Source organism: Somniosus microcephalus, chromosome 29, assembly GCF_052327205.1.
Source record: "Somniosus microcephalus isolate GS21.2 chromosome 29, FLI_Smic_1.0, whole genome shotgun sequence".
NCBI lineage: Eukaryota > Metazoa > Chordata > Chondrichthyes > Squaliformes > Somniosidae > Somniosus > Somniosus microcephalus.
Window position 1 is genome coordinate 8,521,802 of NC_141015.1, and position 26,377 is coordinate 8,548,178.

The 26,377-nt window shown below is 56.0% G+C and overlaps 1 protein-coding gene across 2 annotated transcripts in view; it reads right to left on the reverse strand.

Annotated features, from left to right (window-relative positions):
• Positions 1 to 2,664: 2,664 nt before the first annotated feature.
• Positions 2,665 to 26,377, reverse strand: part of LOC147098455 (nuclear factor NF-kappa-B p100 subunit-like) — a 76,533-nt gene continuing 52,820 nt past the window's right edge. For both annotated transcript variants that reach the window (XM_085970138.1, XM_085970137.1), the window contains 7 exons: positions 25,919 to 26,088; positions 24,300 to 24,402; positions 20,646 to 20,761; positions 19,530 to 19,602; positions 8,499 to 8,671; positions 6,713 to 6,824; positions 2,665 to 4,665 (listed from right to left, as the gene is read on the reverse strand). In XM_085970138.1, coding sequence (XP_085826264.1) covers positions 4,559 to 4,665; positions 6,713 to 6,824; positions 8,499 to 8,671; positions 19,530 to 19,602; positions 20,646 to 20,761; positions 24,300 to 24,402; positions 25,919 to 26,088 — 854 coding nt within the window. In that variant the 3' untranslated portion in view covers positions 2,665 to 4,558. The remainder of the gene's footprint in view (positions 4,666 to 6,712; positions 6,825 to 8,498; positions 8,672 to 19,529; positions 19,603 to 20,645; positions 20,762 to 24,299; positions 24,403 to 25,918; positions 26,089 to 26,377) is intronic.

Consider the following 26,377-nt stretch of genomic DNA (forward strand, 5'->3'; position numbering starts at 1 on the left):
GTCTCTCTCTCTCCCCCCAGTCTCTCTCTCTCCCCCCCCAGGATCTACTCTCTCTCATCCCCCCCAGTCTCTCTCTCTCTCCCCCCAGTCTCTCTCTCTCTCCCCCCAGTCTCTCTCTCTCTCCCCCCCCAGTCTCTCTCTCTCCCCCCCAGTCTCTCTCTCTCTCTCTCTCTCCATCTCTCCCCCCCTCAGTCTCTCTCTCTCTCTCTTCTCTCTCTCTTCCCCCCCCAGTCCTCTCTCTCTCTCTCCCCCCCAGTCTCTCTCTCTCCCCCCCAGTCTCTCTCTCTCTCCCCCCGTCTCTCTCTCTCTCTCCCCCCCCAGTCTTCTCTCTCTCCCCCCCAGTCTCTCTCTCTTCATCTCCCCCCAGTCTCTCTCTCTCTCTCCCCCCCAGTCTTCTCTCCCCTCTCTCTCTCATCCCCCCCAGTTCTCTCTCTCTCTCTATCCCCCCCAGTCTCTCTCTCTCATCCCCCCCGTCTCTCTCTTCTCTCATCCCCCCCAGTCTCTCTCTCTCATCCCCCCCAGTCTCTCTCTCTCATCCCCCCAGTCTCTCTCTCATCCCCCCGTCTCTCTCTCTCATCCCCCCCAGTCTCTCTCTCTCATCCCCCCCAGTCTCTCTCTCTCTCATCCCCCCAGTCTCTCTCTCTCTCATCCCCCCAGTCTCTCTCTCTCTCATCCCCCCAGTCTCTCTCTCTCTCATCCCCCCCAGTCTCTCTCTCTCTCATCCCCCCGTCTCTCTCTCTCTCATCCCCCCAGTCTCTCTCTCTCTCCTCCCCCCAGTCTCTCTCTCTCATCCCCCCCAGTCTCTCTCTCTCATCCCCCCAGTCTTCTCTCTCATCCCCCCAGTCCTCTCTCTCATCCCCCCCAGTCTCTCTCTCTCTCATCCCCCCCAGTCTCTCTCTCTCTCATCCCCCCCAGTCTCTCTCTCTCTCATCCCCCCCCAGTCTCTCTCTCTCTCATCCCCCCCAAGTCTCTCTCTCTCATCCCCCCCAGTCTCTCTCTCTCATCCCCCCCAGTCTCTCTCTCTCATCCACCCAGTCTCTCTCTCTCATCCCCCCCAGTCTCTCTCTCTCTTCCCCCCCAGTCTCTCTCTCTCTTCCCCCCAGTCTCTCTCTCTCTTCCCCCCAGTCTCTCTCTCTTCCCCCAGTCTCTCTCTCTCTTCCCCCCAGTCTCTCTCTCTCCCCCCCCAGTCTCTCTCTCTCCCCCCCCAGTCTCTCTCTCTCCCCCCAGTCTCTCTCTCTCCCCCCAGTCTCTCTCTCTCTCCTCTCTCTCCCCCCCAGTCTCTCTCTCTCTCTCTCCCTCCCCCCGTCTCTCTCTCCCCCCAATCTCTCTCTCCTCCCCCCAGTCTCTCTCTCTCCCCCCAATCTCTCTCTCTCCCCCCCAGTCTCTCTCTCTCCCTCCCCTCCAGTCTCTCTCTCTCCTCCAGTCTCTCTCTCTCCCTCCAGTCTCTCTCTCTCTCCCCCCGTCTCTCTCCTCCAGTCTCTCTCTCTCCCTCCAGTCCCTCTCTCCCCCAGTCTCTCTCTCCCTCCCGTCTCTCTCTCTCCCCAGTCTCTCTCTTCCCCCCCCAGTCTCTCTCTCTCTCCCCCCCCAGTCTCTCTCTCTCTCTCTCCCTTCCTCAGTCTCTCTCTCTCCATCAGTCTCTCTTTCCCCCGTCTCTCTCCCCTCCCTCAGTCTCTCTCTCTCTCCCTCCCCCAGTCTCTCTCTCTCGCTCTCCCCCTCAGTCTCTTTCCCCCCCAGTCTCTCTCTCCCTCAGTCTCCCTCCCTCAGTCTCTCTCTCCCTCCCTCAGTCTCCCTCTCTCAGTCTCTCTTTCCCCCCCAGTCTCTCTCCCAATTTCTCACCCGCGATTTCCCCGATTCTGCCGCCACAGACCGCTCAACGGAAGTACACTGCCTTGAACCGGAAGAGCTCGTGACGTAACAACATCACCCCGGGCCCAGCCTCGCCCCCCGAACATCACCCCGGCCCAGCCTCGCCCCCCCGGCCCCTGAACATCACCCCGGGCCCAGCCTCGCCCCCCGGCCCCTGAACATCACCCCGGGCCCAGCCTCGCCCCCCGAACATCACCCCGGGCCCAGCCTCGCCCCCCCGAACATCACCCCGGGCCCAGCCTCGCCCCCCGGCCCCTGAACATCACCCCGGGCCCAGCCTCGCCCCCGGCCCCTGAACATCACCCCGGGCCCAGCCTCGCCCCCTGAACATCACCCCGGGCCCAGCCTCGCCCCCCGAACATCACCCCGGGCCCAGCCTCGCCCCCCGAACATCACCCCGGGCCCAGCCTCGCCCCCGGCCCCTGAACATCACCCCGGGCCCAGCCTCGCCCCCCGGCCCCTGAACATCACCCCGGGCCCAGCCTCGCCCCCCGAACATCACCCCGGGCCCAGCCTCGCCCCCCGGCCCCTGAACATCACCCCGGGCCCAGCCTCGCCCCCCGGCCCCTGAACATCACCCCGGGCCCAGCCTCGCCCCCCCGAACATCACCCCGGGCCCAGCCTCGCCCCCCGGCCCCTGAACATCACCCCGGGCCCAGCCTCACCCCCCGGCCCCTGAACATCACCCCGGGCCCAGCCTCACCCCCCCCCCAGTCTTTATTGAGCATCCTGTCCTTTTAATGTCATGCATTGTGTTTCATAAATTCAGCAAAATCATTGAAAGTTGCAGGAAAACTCCACTGACTTCGTCTTTTATTTTACAATTTGCTTTAATTCCGTCAGAGATATAGTAACATTAGAGCGTGCATTGATGTGGTGTTCTCCTCTGGTACCAATGTGGAGGACAGATGCTGTGATGCAGGCACCCAGTGATGGGAAACTGTGCCACACCCAGACTGTGTGAGGACAGACAGCGGATAAACTCCTATTGTTAAAAGCACTGCTTTGTCGATCACCTGCTCACCTCTGGTGTATTTTCTCAGCACCGACAGTGCAGCCACCAAAGCATTGCCCGAAGTTCCAACAATATCAGCTTTGTTGAGTGCTTGATCACCAATGTCCAGATTGTCCTTGCATGAACCAGCACTCCATCGGCCCTCCTTACACTGTTTCCATGGGCTGGAAACTTATCCTGATATTTTTCTATAATCTTGACACTTGTTACATCACAAAATCATAAATTAAATAAAAAACTGGTATAAATACAAGAGATCAGGAGCAGGTCGAGGGGCAAACTTAGTACAGGTGACTCCATCTCCTGCCAGTTACCCAGTCTCCCTGGCTATAGATTCAGGATATCAAGAAACGTCGCAGCTACGGAGTCTGGCTCTGGATGGAGTGGCTCTCCACCTATAGTCACTCTTTCCCAACATGAGAGCATTCAAAAAGTATTTTTCCTTAAAACCTCTTCCTGTGTAATAAAAGACTCTTGAGGCCAAGTCAAAGGCAGCAGCTGCCAGCTGTGTACGTTAAAACCAGGCAGCTCTCCGGCCCGCAGTCCCCTTCTCTGCTCCTGTCGAAGCTCCCACATTATCCTATTAATAATGTCATGGTTTACTTTTTCTTTTTTTTTAAAAAAAAAGACTTACAGGTATATAGAGCCTTTCACATCTCAAAGCGCTTTACAGACAATTAAGTACTTGTTAAGGTGTAGTCACTGTTGTAATGTAGGAAACACTGAGCCAATTTGCACACAGCAAGATTCCACAAACAGCAATGTGATAATGACAAATAATCTGTTTTTAGTGATTTGATTGAGGGATAAATATTGGCCCCAGGACACCGGGGAGAACTCGCCCTGCTCTTTGACATAGTGCCCTGGGATCTTACTGGAGAGACCAGACGGGGCCTCGGTTTAAACGTCTCATCCAAAAGACGCCACCCTGCGACAGTACAGCACTGCACTGGAATGTCAGCTTGGATTTTTGTGCTCAAATCTCTGGAGTCTTTAGCTGCAGTAGATGCAGATTCGCGGAGACGACCTGAAACCTGAGCGGGGCAGGGAGGCGGATTTGGACCCGAAACCTGAGCGGGGCGGGGGGGGGGGTGGGGGGGGGGGGGGGGCGGCGGATTTAGACCCATTACCAGGAAGGTGGGCCGAACTCCATTCTCCCCACAGTTCTTCACCCCCATTGTGCACTGTGATTGCTCCCCTCAAGCCCTACCCTCCCAACAAAACCCAACATGCACATCACACGCCCAACACACTAAGAGGCAATTCTTGATTGTGTTTTGTGGTGAACGGGATCTCTTCCACACCGACACGGAAACGGAAACATTAACCAATTGTTTTCTCCCCGGTGAGGTCTCGTCTCTCTGCCCCAGCCCTTAGAACACTGCAAATCCACTAACATTAACGCAACACTGGAGCAGGCATTTGGTGCACGAGGCTGAAACGATCAGTAGATCCCAAGACACTTCATCACTTGGATAATGACACTAGCCACGAATTGTTCATAAGTCATTGGTACAAAGAGGGCAGGATCCAAACGGGCAAATCACAAACATTTTCTTTTTGAAGGTAAGAGGTGATAAAGATACTGCCGATCAGCTCATTACAAACTACAGTTTGTAGGAATGACAATGTATTTTTATTCTCTCGGTGTGTATAAACATTGGATCCTGCTCCTGGTTAAAGCTGCTGGCCACTTGTCTGGGCCATCGGGGTTAAGTTATCCTTTGGGCCGAGGTCCTGCTGCGAGCCACTCTCGTAGGCACTGTCCACCGACTGCTTCCCGTCTGCAAGAAACAAACTTCCTTCAATCTCTATCAACGGTACGAACAAACCAGAGACACAGACATGGGGTAAAGGGTTGCCCCCAAACCCCTCGCCCCCTCCCCAAACCCCCTTGCCCCCATACCCCTCGCCCCCTCCCCAAACCCCCTTGCCCCCCATTGATAAAGCCCCAAACCCCTCGTCCCAGTCTCAATGACTCTATGGGTTCTTTGTGATACGTTTGGAAAATCTCAACCCAATCCGGAGTGCCCAGATTGACGAGCACAGGGACATTGTGTGGAAGCAGAAGACATGGGTATAGTTCTTAATTAATACTTTGCGTCTGTTTTCACAAAAGAGAGTGATGATGCAGACATTGCAATCGGAGGAGCAGTGTGAAATATTAGATGAAGTAAACAGTGAAAGAGGAAGTATTAAAGGGTTTAGCATCTTTGAAAGTGGATAAATTCACAGGCCCAGATGAAATGTATCCCAGACTGTTAAGAGAAGTAAGAGAGGAAATAGCAGAGGCTCTGACCATCATTGTCCAATCCTCTCTGGCTACAGGTGTGGTGCCAGAGGACTGCTAACGTGGTACCATTGTTTAAAAAGGGATAGAGAGTAATTACAGGCCAGTCAGCCTAACCTCGGTGGTGGGAAAATTATTGGAAAAAATTCTGAGGGACAGGATAAATTTTCATTTAGAAAGACATGGATTGATCAAGGACAGTCAGCACGGATTTGTTAAGGGAAGGTCGTGTCTGACTAACTTGATTGAATTTTTTGAGGAGGTAACAAGGAGGGTCGATGAGGGTAGTGCGTTTGATGTAGTCTATATGGATTTTAGCAAGGATTTTGATAAGGTCCCACATGGCAGACTGGTCCCGAAAGTAAAAGCCCATGGGATCCAAGGCAAAGTGGCAAGTTGGATCCAAAATTGGCTCAGAGGCAGGAAACAAAGGGTAATGGTCGAAGGGTGTTTTTGTGACTGGAAGGCTGTTTCCAGTGGGGTTCCGCAGGGCTCAGTACTGGGTCCCTTGCTTTTTATGCTATATATCAATGATTTGGACTTGAATGTAGGAAGTATGATTAAGAAGTTTGCAGGTGATACAAGAATTGGCCATGTGGTTGATAATGAAGAAGAAAGCTGTAGATTGCAGGAAGATATCTATGGACTGGTCAGGTGGGCAGAACATTGGCAAATGGAATTCAATCTGGAGAAGTGTGAGGTAATGCATTTGGGGAGGGCTAACAAGGCAAGGGAATACACTATAAATGGTAGGACATGGAGAAGTACAGAAGATCAGAGGGACCTTGGAGTGCATGTCCACAGATCCCTGAAGGTAGCAGGACAGGTAGATAAGGTGGTTAAGAAGGCATACGGGATACTTGCCTTTATTAGCCGTGGCATAAAATACAAGAGCAGGGAGGTTATGCTTGAACTGTATAAAACATTAGTTAGGTCACAGCTAGAATACTGCGTGCAGTTCTGGTCACCACATTACAAGGATGTGATTGCACTAGAGTGGGTGCAGAGGAGATTTACGAGGATCTTGCCTGGGCTGGAGAGTTTTAGCTATGAAGAAAGATTGGATAGGCTGGGGTTGTTTTCTTTGGAACAGAGGAGGCTGAGGGGAGATTTAATTGAGGTGTATAAAATTATGAGGGGCCTAGATAGAGTGGATAGGAAGGACCTATTTTCCTTAGCAGAGAGGTCAATAACCAGGGGGCTTAGATTTAAAGTAATTGGTCGGAAGTTTAGAGGGGATTTGAGGAGAAACTTTTTCACCCAGAGGGTGGTGGGGGTCTGGAACTCACTGCCTGAAAGGGTGGTAAAAGGCAGAAACCCTTATTGCATTTAAAAAGTACTTGGATATGCACTTGAAGAGCCGTAACCTACAAGGCTACGGACCAAGAGCTGGAAAGTGGGATTAGGCTGGATAGCTCTTTGTCGGCCGGCACGGACAAGATGGGCCGAATGGCCTCCTTCTGTGCCGTAAATGTCTATGATTTTTTGATTGCTCCTTCACCCCATCATCCCTAACAGCACAACAATAGCACAACAGATACCTGAGGATTGAAGCGCTTTATAGATTTCCGTTTTCTGGATAATATTCACTCCTTTCTCCAAGCCCAGCCATTGTAGTGCATTAATTAATTGTTCAATCGTTCCACCTGAAATCTGAAGAGGGATAAATCCGTGACTTCACTCTTCAATACTAAGTCGGCATTACATTGACACGTTCAAAACCATTGCAGGCTCCCTGTGAGCAAATGCACTGCGGCACTGGATACTCCTCGTGTGAGCTTACTGGACTGAGACATGGCCGGGGTAAGAGCAGACAGGTGGGGAGACTGGTAGGAATCTGGACTTCTCGCCCCCAAAAAGTTGTCCTCGTAATTTAACCCTTTTAGCCCTGGTATCATTCTGGTGAATCTGCGCTGCACCCGTTCCAAAGCCAGTACAGGAAACTTTGGTTTATCCGGAGGTTAATTGTCCGGAATGCTCGATCCACTGGCAAAAATCAGGAGCCGTTTTGTTAGGTTTTTTTTCTTCTCGTGGCTTTTTTTCCCCCAACAGTCAGGCTCTGGAAAGTCTCTCTGAAGCTGTTGCTAAGCAACAGAGACGCTTCCAAGGTATGGCCGACTGTTTAGAAGCTGTTGCTAAGCAACAGTGTTTGTTGCCAGATACGGAGCTCTCCGTATGCTTCAACATTGGCGCTGGTTTCTCCGGCAATTTTGATGGGACGGTAACAGCTCGGTCCCGTCAGTGCCGGATAGCACAAAGTTTCCTGTATATCCTTCCTGAGGTTCGGTGCTCAGACTTAACGCAGTGCCCCAGGTGGGGTCTGACCAAGGCTCAGTACAGCTGAATTCCAATCCCCTGCAGATAAAGGCCAACATTTAATTTGCCTTTTTGATTGCTTTTTGGAATTCTGCACCAGCTTTTAGTGATTTGTGTACATGAACACCAAAATCCCTTTGCTCCTCCACAGCTCCTAGTCTCTCACCTTGGAAAAATATTCCAATTTGTCTTTCTTAGATCCAACATGGCTGACCTCACATTTCCCCACATTCAACTACATCTGCCATAGTTTTGGCCACTCCGTTAATCTGTCTACGTCCCTTTGTAGCTTTCTCCTCCCATCCACATCCCCCTAACTTAGTGTCATCTGCAAACTTAGATATAAAACCCTCTGTTCCTTCATCCAAGCCATTGATAAATATGAAGAACTGAGGCCCCAGTACAGATCCCTGTGGGACACTGCTAGTCACATCCCGCAATCAGAGTATGTACGCTTTATCCCCACTCTGTTTCCTTCCTCCCAACCCATGTTACAAGGTTACCTCCAATTCCATATGCTCTCATTTTTGCTAATAATCTCTTGTGCAGAACCTTATCAAATGCCTTCTGGTAGTCCATATAGACAACCTTTTATAGGCACTCCCCTCTCCACCATGGGCTTCGATGGGAGAGTTAGGGTACTGGAGGGATGGGCTTCGATGGGAGAGTTAGGATACTGGAGGGATGGGCTTCGATGGGAGAGTTATGGGTCTAGAGGCAGCTGAGTGTAGCTCCCTCTACTGTTGTGAGCATTCAGCACAGACCAGAAATCTAACCGAGGACCTTCTCACTACTGTGAAGCTCAATTTCACAATGAACAATTGGGGCACGTTCCATAAAACATTTGTGTTCACATTAGACCCGTGGGTGCCTCAATTACAGGACAAAAGGGTTAATCAAACCGAGATTAACTTTAAAACTAAAATCGGGCTTTTCCCAAGTTGTGTGTTCAATGGAGTTACAGCCCGTGTCAATAGAAGTGAGCAATGAATAATAAACAGGCAAACATACGTCAAAATTATCCAACAACGACTTGCTTGGAGACTTGGCACTTTTGAGTAGCTCGGTAAGGGAGCCAAGATTCAGCTTCTCTGCCAGCTTCACCCAGTCTGCCCCGGACACCTCCTGGTTTAACACTTTGTTCAGCTCTCCCAGGGCTTCAGAACCTAGTGATGCAATACTGCCTGAAAGGAAAACAGAGCCAGCATTTAGTTTGGAGTCTAAATAACCAGGGCCTCCATACACATGCTGGGAGACAGCTTACCCAAATATTACTGCAGAGACTGGGAGGGGGTGTAACTGAGGGGCAGAGATTGGCCGACCATTTTACCCCATCGAAAACCAGACTGGGGCCGGGCACAAACTGCTCATAGGTAAAAGCAAACACCGTCACACAAACTGAGTACCTGAAAATCGCACTCCTCCAAGCTCGAGATAGGAGGAACTGATTAACAGAGACAAGGCTGACGATAAGCCAAGAAGCTGGTTTATTTTCCAGAATATATGAGACACAACAAAAGGAGCAATTCCAGACTTTTTAAAAACTTCTCCTACAATACTTCCCATAACAGCACAAAACAACTAAAGCACGCTACACTTAGCCCAATAGCTGGAAATCCTGATCTGCGGTATCCCAACTCCCAGCTCGGACACTGACCTGCGGTATCCCAACTCCCAGATCAGACACCAACCTGCGGTATCCCAACTCCCAGCTCAGACACGGACCTGCGGTATCCCAACTCCCAGATCAGACACCGACCTGCTGTATCCCAACTCCCAGATCAGACACCGACCTGCTGTATCCCAACTCCCAGATCAGACACCGACCTGCTGTATCCCAACTCCCAGATCAGACACCGACCTGCTGTATCCCAACTCCCAGATCAGACACCGACCTGCTGTATCCCAACTCCCAGATCAGACACCGACCTGCTGTATCCCAACTCCCAGCTCAGACACGGACCTGCGGTATCCCAACTCCCAGATCAGACACCGACCTGCTGTATCCCAACTCCCAGATCAGACACCGACCTGCTGTATCCCAACTCCCAGATCAGACACCGACCTGCTGTATCCCAACTCCCAGCTCAGACACGGACCTGCGGTATCCCAACTCCCAGATCAGACACCGACCTGCTGTATCCCAACTCCCAGATCAGACACCGACCTGCTGTATCCCAACTCCCAGCTCAGACACGGACCTGCTGTATCCCAACTCCCAGATCAGACACCGACCTGCGGTATCCCAACTCCCAGATCAGACACCGACCTGCTGTATCCAAACTCCCAGCTCAGACACGGACCTGCGGTATCCCAACTCCCAGCTCAGACACGGACCTGCTGTATCCAAACTCCCAGCTCAGACACGGACCTGCTGTATCCCAGCTCAGACACGGACCTGCGGTATCCCAACTCCCAGCTCAGACACGGACCTGCGGTATCCCAACTCCCAGCTCAGACACGGACCTGCTGTATCCCAACTCCCAGATCAGACACTGACCTGCTCTCTCATGGCCTTTGTTAACCTGAACCTGGGTATTTCCTTCCTGTTAATTCTGATCCCAGGAGGTGGAATCTCACTAGACGGCCTCAGCATCTAAACCCGCTGAACTAGGATAGGCGTAACCATGAAATGTCCAAACTAACTTGCAGTGTGTGAAGCACTCTGTTTCAGACAGCCCATCTGAAACTTCATCCCCAGCTCCCAGCCCTGCTGTTCTGTGAATTTAACCTGGGCAGAGCGCCGACTGGCATCTGTAGCATTGTCAGCGAGATCCTGCACGGACAGGTAGGCCTTTACAGAGCCGGAAGATCAGATGCCTCATACTGTTCCATGGACAAACTGCTCAGCACGCTTGTCCTGGGCAAGGCCAGACGGGAAAACCAGAAGTCTGCGATCAGGTATTTGAAATGTGGCAAGGTAGACCATAAGACAACTCATTGCTGGCCTCAGAAATCCTGTCATGCAAATCAGGAGGCTGCGTGAGCTTGTGAGATGAGAGGTGGCTGGTGTCGGCGTCGATAGTTTGGCACCTTGTCTTCACCTGGTTACGGTGAATGAGAAGCATGAAAGGAGGTTAGGAGACCCCGACTGCTCTTTCACCATAGTACATGACGGCCTGGTGAAGGACGACCCATTGCATAAAGGGCAAAGCTGGCCATGCTTGAGAACAGTGGATGACCACAGCAGCACCCAGGCCTGATTACACAGTGCGAGCTAGTTCATCCAGGCCATTCCGTTTTGATAGTGAATGATGTAGAGACTAAGGGGACCTGCGAGGAGAGGAGAGGAGGTCAGGGTAACGAGTCACAGGGCCAGATTATTGGCAGCTCAGACAGCTGCACAGAATGTTGATGGAATTTCATGAGGTCTAAAGCTCTTCACACCTGAAGAACTTCAGGGGGAGAGCTCGCTGGCTGAGGGAGGCAGAGCGCTGGCGAGCAGCACGCCAAGTGATCCCAGGGGATTACAGCACAGGGAGGCCTGGTTAGTCCAACCCAAGGAGGAGAAGCTGGACAGCCGCGAGCAAGGGCTCAGGGAAAGGCAGGCGGCTGATGCCACCCACTCCCGGTTCACAAGCCGAGGCTGCAGACACCGACGGTCTGTATTGAAGCCAGATGAGCCGGTTTGAGGAACGTCAGAGACCACAGTCTACTCCAAACTGGTCAACAAGGGTCAATGGTCTCCTCACAACCCCTTATTCTTAAACCCACATCCCAAGGGGCAATGGGAGGGAGCTGGTTTTATTGACCAATCACAGCGGGTAGGAGGTTAGCATCACAGCGCCACCCCCCTGCCTGGGACACACAGGGCCCCACGGGCTGTCAGATTTTAAACAGGAGACTGAAGGCAGTTCCAGAGCTGGAAGCTAAGATGCAGGAGCTCAGTTTCTGCAGTTGTAAGTTGTCTGAAAGCAACTCTGATCTCTCTGTCCTCGGCCTATTACATTGTTCAAATGAAGCTCAACATAAGCTCGAGGAACAGCACCTCCTCTTTCGATTGGGCATTTTGCAGCCTGCCGGACTCGATGTTGAGTTCAACAATTTCAGATAATAATCCCTGCCCCCATTTTTCATGCAGTATGATTTTTGCCATTCCCATTTGCAACATTTAAAAAACTGCTGAGTATTTCCAGCATTTTCTGTTGTTGTTTCAGATTTCCAGCATCCGCAGTATTTTGCAATTATATTATTAAATATTTTCCCCATTTATTGGGGAGAAAAACGAGATTGACTTAATGAAGTGGAATTTGCTTTGACTGTTACTCGAAGTTCACTCGCTGTCTGTGAAATGAAGCATCTGAATTATTTGCATCGTCCCAGTGTTCGAGTCTGCCTTTCAAAAGATTGCAGAGGTTCAGATCAGAAGGGGTTCCCACCGCTACACCCCCAGGCTGTGTGACACTGGCCCGTGCCAGACCACTCGTCAACACAAGACACTCGGACCGTTTACAGGGGGGGAGCAGCCCCATCGGACTCAAGGAAACACAAGACCATAAGAAATAGGAGCAGCATTCGGCCCCTCGAGCCTGCTCCGCCATTCAATAAGATCATGGCTGATCTTCGACCTCAACTCCACTTTCCCGCCTGATCTCCATATCCCTTGATTCCCCGAGAGTCCAAAAATCTATCGATCTCTGTCTTGAATATACTCAACGACTGAGCCTCCACAGCCCTCTGGGGAAGAGAATTCCAAAGATTCACCACCCTCTGAGTGAAGAAATTTCTCATCTCAGTCCTGAATGGCCGACCCCTTATCCTGAGACTGTGACCCCTGGTTCTAGACTCCCCAGCCAGGGGAAACATCCTCCCTGCATCGACCCTGTCAAGCCCTGTAAGAATTTTGTATGTTTCAATGAGATCACACCTCATTCTTCTAAACTCTAGAGAATATAGGCCTAGTCTACTCAATCTCTCCTCATAGGACAATCCCCCCATCCCAGGAACCAGTCTGGTGAACCTTCGTTGCACTCCCTCTATGGCAAGTATATCCTTCCTTATGTAAGGCGACCAAAACTGTCCACAATACTCCAGGTGTGGTCTCACCAGGGCTCTATATAATTGCAGTAAGACATCTTTACTCTTATACTCCAATCCTCTTGTAATAAAGGCTAACATATTATTTGCTTTCCTAATTACTTACTGTACCTGCAGGTTAACTTTCAGTGATTCGTGTACAAGGACACCCAGGTCCCTCTGAACACCAACATTTCCCAATCTTTGAAGAGAGAATACGCACGACCCCAATCTGTAACAGTGCCGTCAGCCCCTCGTCATCACAGCCCCGCCAGCCCCGCGTCATCACATCCCCGCCAGCCCAGTGTCATCACATCCCCGCCAGCCCCGCGTCATCACATCCCCGTCAGCCCCGCGTCATCACATCCCCGCCAGCCCCTCGTCCTCACATCCCCGCCAGCCCCGCGTCATCACATCCCCGCCAGCCCAGTGTCATCACATCCCCGCCAGCCCCGCGTCATCACATCCCCGCCAGCCCAGTGTCACCACATCCCCGCCAGCCCCACGTCATCACATCCCCGCCAGCCCAGTGTCCTCACATCCCCGCCAGCCCCGCGTCATCACATCCCCGCCAGCCCCGCGTCATCACAGCCCCGCCAGCCCCGCGTCATCACATCCCCGCCAGCCCCTCGTCATCACATCCCCGCCAGCCCCGCGTCATCACAGCCCCGCCAGCCCCGCGTCATCACAGCCCCGCCAGCCCCTCGTCATCACATCCCCGCCAGCCCAGTGTCCTCACAGCCCCGCCAGCCCAGTGTCCTCACATCCCCGCCAGCCCCTCGTCATCACATCCCCGCCAGCCCCGCGTCATCACATCCCCGCCAGCCCCTCGTCATCACATCCCCGCCAGCCCCTCATCACATCCCCGCCAGCCCCTCGTCATCACAACCCCGCCAGCCCCGCGTCATCACACCCCCGCCAGCCCCTCGTCATCACATCCCCGCCAGCCCAGTGTCCTCACATCCCCGCCAGCCCCTCGTCATCACATCCCCGCCAGCCCCTCGTCATCACATCCCCGCCAGCCCCTCGTCATCACATCCCCGCCAGCCCCTCGTCATCACATCCCCGCCAGCCCCTCGTCATCACATCCCCGCCAGCCCCTCGTCATCACATCCCCGCCAGCCCCTCGTCATCACATCCCCGCCAGCCCCTCGTCATCACATCCCCGCCAGCCCCTCGTCATCACATCCCCGCCAGCCCCTCGTCATCACATCCCCGCCAGCCCCTCGTCATCACAGCCCCGCCAGCCCAGTGTCATCACATCCCCGCCAGCCCCTCGTCATCACATCCCCGCCAGCCCCTCGTCATCACATCCCCGCCAGCCCCGCGTCATCACATCCCCGCCAGCCCCGCGTCATCACATCCCCGCCAGCCCCTCGTCATCACATCCCCGCCAGCCCCGCGTCATCACATCCCCGCCAGCCCCGCGTCCTCACATCCCCGCCAGCCCAGTGTCCTCACATCCCCGCCAGCCCCTCGTCATCACATCCCCGCCAGCCCCTCGTCATCACATCCCCGCCAGCCCCTCGTCATCACATCCCCGCCAGCCCCTCGTCATCACATCCCCGCCAGCCCCTCGTCATCACATCCCCGCCAGCCCCGCGTCATCACATCCCCGCCAGCCCCGCGTCCTCACATCCCCGCCAGCCCAGTGTCCTCACATCCCCGCCAGCCCCTCGTCATCACATCCCCGCCAGCCCCTCGTCATCACATCCCCGCCAGCCCCTCGTCATCACATCCCCGCCAGCCCCTCGTCATCACATCCCCGCCAGCCCCTCGTCATCACATCCCCGCCAGCCCCTCGTCATCACATCCCCGCCAGCCCCTCGTCATCACATCCCCGCCAGCCCCTCGTCATCACATCCCCGCCAGCCCCTCGTCATCACATCCCCGCCAGCCCCTCGTCATCACATCCCCGCCAGCCCCTCGTCATCACAGCCCCGCCAGCCCAGTGTCATCACATCCCCGCCAGCCCCTCGTCATCACATCCCCGCCAGCCCCTCGTCATCACATCCCCGCCAGCCCCGCGTCATCACATCCCCGCCAGCCCCGCGTCATCACATCCCCGCCAGCCCCTCGTCATCACATCCCCGCCAGCCCCTCGTCACCACATCCCCGCCAGCCCCTCGTCATCACATCCCCGCCAGCCCCTCGTCATCACAGCCCCGCGTCATCACATCCCCGCCAGCCCCGCGTCATCACACCCCCGCCAGCCCCGCGTCATCACATCCCCGCCAGCCCCGCGTCATCACATCCCCGCCAGCCCCGCGTCATCACATCCCCGCCAGCCCCGCGTCCTCACAGCCCCGCCAGCCCCTCGTCATCACATCCCCGCCAGCCCCTCGTCACCACATCCCCGCCAGCCCCGCGTCATCACATCCCCGCCAGCCCCTCGTCATCACATCCCCGCCAGCCCCTCGTCACCACATCCCCGCCAGCCCCGCGTCCTCACATCCCCGCCAGCCCCGCGTCATCACATCCCCGCCAGCCCCGCGTCATCACATCCCCGCCAGCCCCGCGTCATCACACCCCCGCCAGCCCCGCGTCATCACATCCCCGCCAGCCCCGCGTCATCACAGCCCCGCGTCATCACACCCCCGCCAGCCCCTCGTCATCACATCCCCGCCAGCCCCTCGTCACCACATCCCCGCCAGCCCCGCGTCATCACAGCCCCGCGTCATCACAACCCCGCCAGCCCCTCGTCATCACATCCCCGCCAGCCCCTCGTCATCACATCCCCGCCAGCCCCGCGTCATCACATCCCCGCCAGCCCCTCGTCATCACATCCCCGCCAGCCCAGTGTCATCACATCCCCGCCAGCCCCGCGTCATCACATCCCCGCCAGCCCCGCGTCATCACATCCCCGCCAGCCCAGTGTCATCACATCCCCGCCAGCCCAGTGTCATCACATCCCCGCCAGCCCCGCGTCATCACATCCCCGCCAGCCCCGCGTCATCACATCCCCGCCAGCCCCGCGTCATCACATCCCCGCCAGCCCCGCGTCATCACATCCCCGCCAGCCCCGCGTCATCACATCCCCGCCAGCCCCTCGTCATCACATCCCCGCCAGCCCCTCGTCATCACAGCCCCGCCAGCCCCTCGTCATCACATCCCCGCCAGCCCAGTGTCATCACATCCCCGCCAGCCCCGCGTCATCACATCCCCGCCAGCCCCGCGTCATCACATCCCCGCCAGCCCCGCGTCATCACATCCCCGCCAGCCCCTCGTCATCACATCCCCGCCAGCCCCGCGTCATCACATCCCCGCCAGCCCCTCGTCATCACATCCCCGCCAGCCCCTCGTCATCACAGCCCCGCCAGCCCCTCGTCATCACATCCCCGCCAGCCCAGTGTCATCACATCCCCGCCAGCCCCGCGTCATCACATCCCCGCCAGCCCCGCGTCATCACATCCCCGCCAGCCCCTCGTCATCACATCCCCGCCAGCCCCTCGTCATCACATCCCCGCCAGCCCCTCGTCATCACATCCCCGCCAGCCCCGCGTCATCACATCCCCGCCAGCCCCTCGTCATCACATCCCCGCCAGCCCCGCGTCATCACAGCCCCGCCAGCCCCTCGTCATCACATCCCCGCCAGCCCCGCGTCATCACAGCCCCGCCAGCCCCGCGTCATCACATCCCCGCCAGCCCCGCGTCATCACATCCCCGCCAGCCCAGCGTCATCACATCCCCGCCAGCCCCTCGTCATCACATCCCCGCCAGCCCAGTGTCATCACATCCCCGCCAGCCCAGCGTCATCACATCCCCGCCAGCCCAGCGTCATCACATCCCCGCCAGCCCAGCGTCATCACATCCCCGCCAGCCCAGCGTCATCACATCCCCGCCAGCCCCGCGTCCTCACAGCCCCGCCAGCCCCGCGTCATCACATCCCCGCCAGTCCCTCGTCATCACATCCCCGCCAGCCCAGCGTCATCACACCCCCGCCAGCCCCGCGTCATCACATCCCCGCCAGTCCCTCGTCATCACATCCCCGCCAGCCCCTCGTCATCACATCCCCGCCAGCCCCTCGTCATCACACCCCCGCCAGCCCAGTGTCATCACATCCCCGCCAGCCCCTCGTCATCACACCCCCGCCAGCCCCTCGTCATCACATCCCCGCCAGCCCCTCGTCATCACATCCCCGCCAGCCCCGCGTCATCACATCCCCGCCAGCCCAGTGTCATCACATCCCCGCCAGCCCCTCGTCATCACACCCCCGCCAGCCCAGTGTCATCACATCCCCGCCAGCCCCGCGTCATCACAGCCCCGCCAGCCCAGTGTCATCACATCCCCGTCAGCCCCTCGTCATCACATCCCCGCCAGCCCCGCGTCATCACATCCCCGCCAGCCCAGTGTCATCACATCCCCGCCAGCCCCGCGTCATCACATCCCCGCCAGCCCCGCGTCATCACATCCCCGCCAGCCCAGTGTCATCACATCCCCGCCAGCCCCTCGTCATCACATCCCCGCCAGCCCCGCGTCATCACATCCCCGCCAGCCCCGCGTCATCACATCCCCGCCAGCCCAGTGTCATCACATCCCCGCCAGCCCAGCGTCATCACATCCCCGCCAGCCCCGCGTCATCACATCCCCGCCAGCCCCTCGTCATCACATCCCCGCCAGCCCCGCGTCATCACATCCCCGCCAGCCCCTCGTCATCACATCCCCGCCAGCCCCTCGTCATCACATCCCCGCCAGCCCCTCGTCATCACATCCCCGCCAGCCCCGCGTCATCACATCCCCGCCAGCCCCGCGTCCTCACAGCCCCGCCAGCCCCGCGTCCTCACAGCCCCGCCAGCCCAGTGTCATCACATCCCCGCCAGCCCCGCGTCATCACATCCCCGCCAGCCCCGCGTCCTCACAGCCCCGCCAGCCCAGTGTCATCACATCCCCGCCAGCCCCGCGTCCTCACAGCCCCGCCAGCCCCGCGTCCTCACAGCCCCGCCAGCCCAGTGTCCTCACATCCCCGCCAGCCCCGCGTCATCACATCCCCGCCAGCCCAGTGTCCTCACATCCCCGCCAGCCCAGCGTCATCACATCCCCGCCAGCCCAGTGTCCTCACATCCCCGCCAGCCCCGCGTCATCACAGCCCCGCCAGCCCAGTGTCATCACACCCCCGCCAGCCCCGCGTCATCACATCCCCGCCAGCCCCTCGTCATCACATCCCCGCCAGCCCAGTGTCCTCACATCCCCGCCAGCCCAGCGTCATCACAGCCCCGCCAGCCCCGCGTCATCACATCCCCGCCAGCCCAGTGTCATCACAGCCCCGCCAGCCCCGCGTCATCACATCCCCGCCAGCCCAGTGTCCTCACATCCCCGCCAGCCCCGCGTCCTCACATCCCCGCCAGCCCAGTGTCATCACAGCCCCGCCAGCCCCGCGTCATCACATCCCCGCCAGCCCCGCGTCCTCACATCCCCGCCAGCCCAGTGTCATCACATCCCCGCCAGCCCCGCGTCCTCACATCCCCGCCAGCCCCTCGTCATCACATCCCCGCCAGCCCCTCGTCATCACATCCCCGCCAGCCCCTCGTCATCACAGCCCCGCCAGCCCCGCGTCATCACATCCCCGCCAGCCCAGTGTCCTCACATCCCCGCCAGCCCCGCGTCCTCACATCCCCGCCAGCCCAGTGTCATCACATCCCTGCCAGCCCCTCGTCATCACATCCCCGCCAGCCCCGCGTCATCACATCCCCGCCAGCCCAGTGTCACCACATCCCCGCCAGCCCCGCCTCATCACAGCCCCGCCAGCCCCGCGTCATCACATCCCCGCCAGCCCCGCGTCATCACAGCCCCGCCAGCCCAGTGTCCTCACATCCCCGCCAGCCCCGCGTCATCACATCCCCGCCAGCCCCGCGTCATCACATCCCCGCCAGCCCCGCGTCATCACAGCCCCGCCAGCCCAGTGTCCTCACATCCCCGCCAGCCCAGTGTCATCACATCCCCGCCAGCCCCGCGTCATCACAGCCCCGCCAGCCCAGTGTCCTCACATCCCCGCCAGCCCAGTGTCATCACATCCCCGCCAGCCCAGTGTCCTCACATCCCCGCCAGCCCAGTGTCACCACATCCCCGCCAGCCCCGTGTCCTCACATCCCTCCCTTCAATGTTGCGGTTTTCTTTAAATCTCTCCAGTTACCCACAGAAAGCTCCATTCTTTGATGCAACTCTCTTTTTGCCTTATCGGAATGTATTTATTTTGTTCTCTCTCCATCTCATATTGAAAATTTCCCAGTGCTGACCCATCGACTTGCTCTCTAACTTTTCTGCCCAGTTATTGGGGCCAAATCTCTTATTATCTCAAACTTTGCCTTTTTCCAGTCCAGCCCCCTTATCCCTGACTCTTCACTGACCTTCTCTGTTCCTGCATTGAGCCGAACAAGATCATGGTTACTATTTCCCAATTGTTTGCCCACATTTACCTCAGTTATTCACCTCGCTTCATTTCCCAGAACTAAATCAATCAATCTTCTCCTTGTTGGACTCGAGACAGACTGACATAGGGGAGCCGTCCTTGAAGGAATCCAAAAAGTGTTCCCCACTTCGACCTCGTGCATTAGATTGATTCCAGTCTATCTCGAGGATGTGAAAGGCTCTATATAAATGCTAGCTCCTCCTTTCCTCTCGCACCATGTGTTAGCAAGGCGGAGAAGCAGAAACCCCACTCAGAGGGCAGCCAAGCCGAGGGGCAGCTAGTCGAGGGCGGGATTCAAACGCTGCCTCGGAATGGAGACCAAATTCTAAATAACGAACCGGGGTGCTTGTTGGGCGCAGAGAGCTCACGAGCAGAGTGATGGAGAGTACTGACCAGTGCAGGAGCCCAATGGCTCAGGTTAGCAGCACTCTCATTAAACCTATCTTTGTCGGGCCCAAATTCAGGTGGAGAGTGGGGCACCTAATAAAAAATTAAAACCACGGGCACATGTGTAGAAAGGTTCCTTGACTGCCCAGCTCAGCAGCACACTGGGTGGCGCATGTACCCACAGTGCCCCCCCGGTGCCAGGCGCAGGGTTGAACGTGAGTGCAGGCATCTACCTTGCTGAACTTCAGCCAACAGTTGATTCTGTTCCTCCCATTTCCAAGATCCTCCCAGTAAAATGTCACGAACCTGAAGAGAATGCGAGAGACAAATTGATCAGTTTCTATGGCGATCATTCACACCAACAAGAGAAGCCCCAATCAATTCAAATTAAATTGATATTTTACTGTTCAAACATAAAAAGCTCGCTAAGTTTTCCATTTCCCACACCAGCCACCTTGGCGTTTGATTACCTGGTCAATATTTCTCCCTCAATCAACATTGCTAAAACACATTATTTGGTCATTATCACATTGCTGTTTGTGGGAGCTTGCTGTGCACAAATTGGCTGCCGCGTTTCCTACATTACAACAGTGACTACACTTCAAAGGTACTTCATTGGCTGTAAAGCACTTTGGGATGTCCTGAGGCCGTGAAAGGCGCTATAGAAATGTAAGTCTTTTTCTTTCTTTCAAATTACCAATTAACAAATCATGGCCAGTTCTTAAAGGAGACTTAAAGGAGAATATATCCACGCTCGCTGATGACACGAAGCTAGGTGGTGCAGTAAATAGTGTAGATGTGAGGCAGAAAGTTGCAAAGGGACATTGATCGATTCAGTGAGTGGACAGAACTGTGGCAGATGGAATTCAATGTGGGGAAGTGTGAGGTCATCCACTCTGGACCCAAGAAAGATCGATCAGAGTATTTTCTAAATGGCGAGAAGCTGGGAACTGTGGAGGAGCCGAGAGATTGAGGGGGCCAAGTACAGAAATCACTAAAAGCTAGTGGACAAATACAAAAAATAATTTAAAAGGCTAATGGAATGTTGGCCTTTATCTCGGAGGCTGGAATACAAAGGGGTGAAGTTATGTTACCGCTGCACAGAGCTCTGGTTAGACCCCATCTGGACACTGGGTTCAGTTCTGGGCCCCGCACCTCGGGCAGGATATATTGGCCTCGGAGGGGGAGCAGCGCAGATTCACCAGAATGATCCCGGGGCTAAAGGGGTTAAATTCCGAGGACAGGTTGCCCAGACTGGGCTTGTATTCCCTCGAGTTTAGAAGAATAAGGGGTGATCTAATCGAGGTGTTGATAGGATGGGCTGCTTCCTCCTCCAGTTGCGCACATACCTTCTGGCTGTCAGTGATGTCGAGTGGTGTGTGCCCACGGCAGATCCCCAGATCCGATTCATTCTCGTCCTCGGACTCCAATATGGGCTCATAGTTTTCTGCATTTTGATCAGCTCCTGGTGTTGGGGGGAAAGAAAGATGAAGGAGGTTAGAAGTCAAATGCATTTCTCAGTCATAAATGTACTCTGCTTGTCCCCGAGATTCTGCCCGAGGGGGAAGTGGGGTCAACTTGTATTCAGCCAGTAATTTGGGGGGGGGGGGGGGGGAGGTGAGTAGACGGGTGTCAGGGGGTGTGTAGACGGGCGTCAGGGGGTGTGTAGACGGGTGTCAGGGGGTGTGTAGACGGGTGTTGAGGGGGGGATATGAGGAGCAGACAGGCGTTGATGTCTAGCATTACTCCGCAAGTCTGTGTAGTGATCAGGAGCAGGAACCCGGACTCATTTGCCTCCTGTTCCCGGCCCAGCAGCGCAAACTGCAACACCCCGGCCAGACCAGCCAAGCCCCACAGGTCAGGCTCTCAGCCTGGGTCTGTATTTCTCAGTACCTCCCCACGCCACGCACCGCCACACGGAGCCTGCAAACAACTGCGAGCTCCGCCTGCGATGGTTCAGTGACTGGATCCAGTGAAGGGCTGAGCTACAGAGAGCGGGAGATTCCCAGGTTCAATACCCAGTCTGCGATGAGTTAACTGATCCCAGCTGTAGTGGCAGTCGGGCTACAATGGGACTCAGTGCCCCTGGGCTCCTGCTCCCATCACCATCACTATGAAGGCGCCAGATAAAGGCAGGACCGAGCTTGGCTGGGCTGGCTCCATGGCACAGAGTGGTGAAAGGCAAGTTGTGTTTGAGAAGTAGTGACCGATTGGGTAGATTAAGGGGATGCAGTGTCTATGGATTGTCAGAGGGCATTTGAGAAGCTGTCTCACAGGAGGTTTGTTACAAACATTCAGCCATACAGTACAAGAGGAAATGTGGCAGCAAGGATAGTGAGCTGGCTGATGGACAGAAACCAAGGGTTAGAGTTAATGGGTGCTGTTGGATTGGAGGTGGGTTGAAGGTGTGTACCTCAGGGCTCAGTGGGGGGGCGGGGGGAGGGGGGTGTAACCCGGGGCTCAGTGGGGAGGGGGGGTACCCCCGGGGTTCAGTGGGGAGGGGGTGTACCCCCGGGGGCTCAGTGGGGAGGGGGTGTACCCCCGGGGTTCAGTGGGGAGGGGGTGTAACCCGGGGCTCAGTGGGGGGGCGGGGGGAGGGGGTGTACAATACAATACAATACAAGTCGCTTTATTGCATGATAAGGTACATCTTATGTTGCCAAAGCATCAAAATACATTTATGGTTGAACACATAAACGCGGTTCCATTCATACAGTGTATAAACAGGTATATCCCTGAGTTTATAAATATATTTTTCGCCTTGTTATATATACTCTTGTCTTAGTTTACTGGTTGTCCCTCTGTTCATGGCAAGCTGTAACATAGTGTGCCGCCAGTGTTACACAGCTTCTCTCCTCCCCCAGTAGGAATGGGAGTTTTTGGTTGTCAGTTAGATTTCTGAATTCAGGGCATATTGTGAGAATTTTTGATAGAAATTCTCTCTGATGCCCTGATATTTTCCACAGGCTGTGAGGAAGTGCATCTCTGTCTCAACTACTCCCTGACTGCAGTGAGAGCATACCCGGGGCTCAGTGGGGAGGGGGGTGTACCCCCGGGGCTCAGTGGGGGGGGCGGGGGGAGGGGGGGTACCCCCGGGGGCTCAGTGGGGAGGGGGGTGTACCCCCGGGGCTCAGTGGGGGGGGCGGGGGGAGGGGGGGTACCCCCGGGGGCTCAGTGGGGAGGGGGTGTACCCCCGGGGTTCAGTGGGGAGGGGGTGTACCCCCGGGGCTCAGTGGGGAGGGGGGTGTACCCCCGGGGCTCAGTGGGGAGGGGGGTGTACCCCCGGGGCTCAGTGGGGAGGGGGGTGTACCCCCGGGGCTCAGTGGGGAGGGGGGTGTACCCCCGGGGCTCAGTGGGGAGGGGGTGTACCCCCGGGGTTCAGTGGGGAGGGGGTGTACCCCCGGGGGCTCAGTGGGGAGGGGGGGTACCCCCGGGGCTCAGTGGGGAGGGGGGGGTACCCCCGGGGCTCAGTGGGGAGGGGGTGTACCCCCGGGGTTCAGTGGGGAGGGGGGGTACCCCCGGGGCTCAGTGGGGAGGGGGGGTGTACCCCCGGGGTTCAGTGGGGAGGGGGTGTACCCCCGGGGTTCAGTGGGGAGGGGGTGTACCCCCGGGGTTCAGTGGGGAGGGGGTGTACCCCCGGGGCTCAGTGGGGAGGGGGTGTACCCCAGGGTTCAGTGGGGAGGGGGTGTACCCCCGGGGTTCAGTGGGGAGGGGGTGTACCCCCGGGGTTCAGTGGGGAGGGGGGTGTACCCGGGGCTCAGTGGGGAGGGGGTGTACCCCAGGGTTCAGTGGGGAGGGGGTGTACCCCTGGGGTCAGTGGGGAGGGGGGTGTACCCTGGGGTCAGTGGGGAGGGGGTGTACCCCCGGGTTCAGTGGGGAGGGGGGTGTACCCCCGGGTTCAGTGGGGAGGGGGTGTACCCCCGGGTTCAGTGGGGAGGGGGGTGTACCCCCGGGTTCAGTGGGGAGGGGGGTGGGCGGGGGTGTACCCCGGGGCTCAGTGTTGCGCCCACTTTTGTTCTCTGTGTAAATGGATGGTTTGGATTTGGGAATAAGGAAGCACGATCCTGAAATCTGCTCGTGACACAAAAGGAGGTTTGGCAAACTGGGAAAGATTTCAGGAAGACACAGGTAGGTGGAATGGTCAGACAGGGGGCAGGTACATGGTCAAATAACTCATTCCCTGAAAGTGCAGGTAGGTAAAGACTGAAAAAGGCCAACGCTACATTGGGTTTTATAAACTGGGGCATAAAATACAAGAGTGAGGAGGCAACGATAAATCTGTAGAAGGTTGGGTCACAGTTAGAGCGCTGTGTGCAGTGTCAAGCACTCCATTATAGAAAAGGACATTGGAGCTATTCATCAGAATGGGATTATGAAGAGAGACTGGAGGAATTGGGCCTATTTCCATTGGAGCAAAGTCAAAAGGAGGAGATTGAATCGTTTTTAAATGTGTACAGGGTTTTGATTGTGAATCGGGACTATTTCCTCTGGTTGGGGAGGTCAGTGATGAGAGTTCATCAATTTAAAATTGTCAGAGAGAATGAGGAGAGGGGGTGGGAGAAATCCCTTTACACAGAGGGGTGTTGGAGCAGAGGATGCTTTGCCACAGGGAGTGACTGAGGCCGAGACCACTGCATCTTTCAAGGGAAAAGTAGATAAACATTCAAAGCAGAGGAAGATACAAGGCCAGTGGATTAGTTTTGACTAGCTCTAGCAAAGAGCGGGCACAGACACGAAGGGCCAAACGGCCTCCTCCTGTGTTGTAAGCTTCGATGGGTCTATGGCTCAGACACAAAATACGGCCTCTTCAGGAGGGGAGAAAACCTGGATAAAGGACTTAGGTTAAAAATTCAAATCCTGGCTTTTTGAAAATAGACGCCGAGACACACAGAGAATTTCAAATGGTGACAAATCCAGTCCCCGGACGCAAGGAGGTTTGCACACATCAGTTGGCAAAGTAACAACACTGAGAACAGGAGAGAATTGAAGTGACTGTATCAAACCTGCAGTGAGGAGCATAGCTGCGAGGGCTGGGAACCCGTAGCCTGCGGCCAAGTGAAGAGCAGTGTTCCCCTCAAACGTCGGGAGGTCAACCTCCACACCAGCCTGTGAACAGCAACAAAACCTTGTAAGAAGCATCTTCCTGGGACTGGGTGTTGCAGTGAGATCAGCGCCTGGTCCATTCAGCTCGGAGTCAGGGCTTCAATGTGGAGCAGATAGACGGACTGAATGTCTTTTCTCCGTCAGTTTGAAGGGTCCTGTTCAGCTCTCGCTGCAAACATTATTCCTCAGGGACCACTTCTGGTCTTGCTCCCCAGCTGCTTCCTCAGACTGAACCCAACCTTGATGCTCAACCCTGAACTGCCTAAAATCTAGTCCATCACCACTAACACCTTTAGAGCACGGCTACAGATCAGGAAACTTCCTCCAATAGCACGGCTACAGATCAGGAAACTTCCTCCAATAGCACGGCTACAGATCAGGAAACTTCCTCCAATAGCACGGCTACAGATCAGGAAACTTCCTCCAATAGCACGGCTACGGATCAGGAAACTTCCTCCAATAGCACGGCTACAGATCAGGAAACTTCCTCCAATAGCACGGCTACAGATCAGGAAACTTCCTCCAATAGCACGGCTACAGATCAGGAAACTTCCTCCAATAGCACGGCTACAGATCAGGAAACTTCCTCCAATAGCACGGCTACAGATCAGGAAACTTCCTCCAATAGCACAACTACAGATCAGGGCCCGACATTCCTTTAAACACCCGAGGTGGTTGCTTCCTGTGCTGCACTATCTAATTAAAGGGACAAGCTGGCACATTGAGAAAGGCTTTCATCTTTGGCTTTCTGCATGAGAAGTGGTTTTGATGTCTCACAACTTGTTGCTGAATCCTGCCACAATATCACAACAACACTTAATGAACAGCTCTTTACTCCAACAAGTACGCACATTCCCACTGCCCATCGTCTCCATGGGGTGTCCCTTTAACCCACTCCATCCCAGGCTCACTGCAAAGGCTCCCAGAGACTTGCTCGAGATGGATTTGCCAACCCAGCCTCATAGAGCAACCCAATCCCAGGGGAGGGAGGGCACATTGAGCTGAACTTCAGGAGCAGAGATGATGAGTTTGGTTTCTGACAGCAACATATGGATTTAAATACTTTCAACTCTTCATCAGCCGCTGAAATGACAGCATGCCTGCTCCCATTAACACACAGATCATTCTGGACCATTCACGGGACTTTTACTCGTGCTGTCTTTAAGGTTCCAGAAGTGCCCCGACTCTCTCTTCCCCAGCTGGCAAGCGTGTAATAGTGCACGTCACTCGGACACTTGCATTATTATTTCAATGAGTCCCGAGAGGAGGATGGGACGCGGAGGGGAGGGTCCTTTCATAGCGCACGCCTGGGACAGTCCATCCAGGCTGCACCTGGGGAGCGCCGGGAGAGCAAGCTCGGCCCTCAGGAGCGCTAGAGGTGATGGAACGGGCAGGTTTACCAGCGGTGTGACGTGCACCAACCTGCAGAGTGGGCGGTGGGAGGGGAGGGCGAGAACACTGATACCCTATGTCCAACAAGAGACACTGTTACTGTGACAACCTGTACAAAATGACCTACTTCAATTAAGAGATGTCCGGCCAGATTCAGACTGTGCATCTCCACGGCCAGGTGCAGTGGAGTTCGGCCACTCTTCTGTTCGGCCACATTTCTTTCCGCCCCTTTGCTCAGTAGAATTTCCACCAGATCTTCGTTGAGTGCTTTGACTGCCAGGTGCACTGGGTACAGTCCTGGAGAAGGAAGAGGCTCAGATTCAGATACAAAGACAGCTTAAAATGTACAGTCACTGACTGGGTAAAAGATATTATGTCAGACGGCGACTGAAGTTCTTTTATTAAAAAAAAAGCTTTAAGTTTTGGATTTTTTATGTTGAATTTTATTCCCCTCCCGTCCTGAGATGATGACCCTCGCTGGGTGTGACCACTGATGGGGGACAGTGCCGGGGACCAAGGGGGAGAGGGGAGGGCACAGTGCCGGACACTGGGCGTGGGGTGGGCCCACAGTGCCGGCGATGCCAGT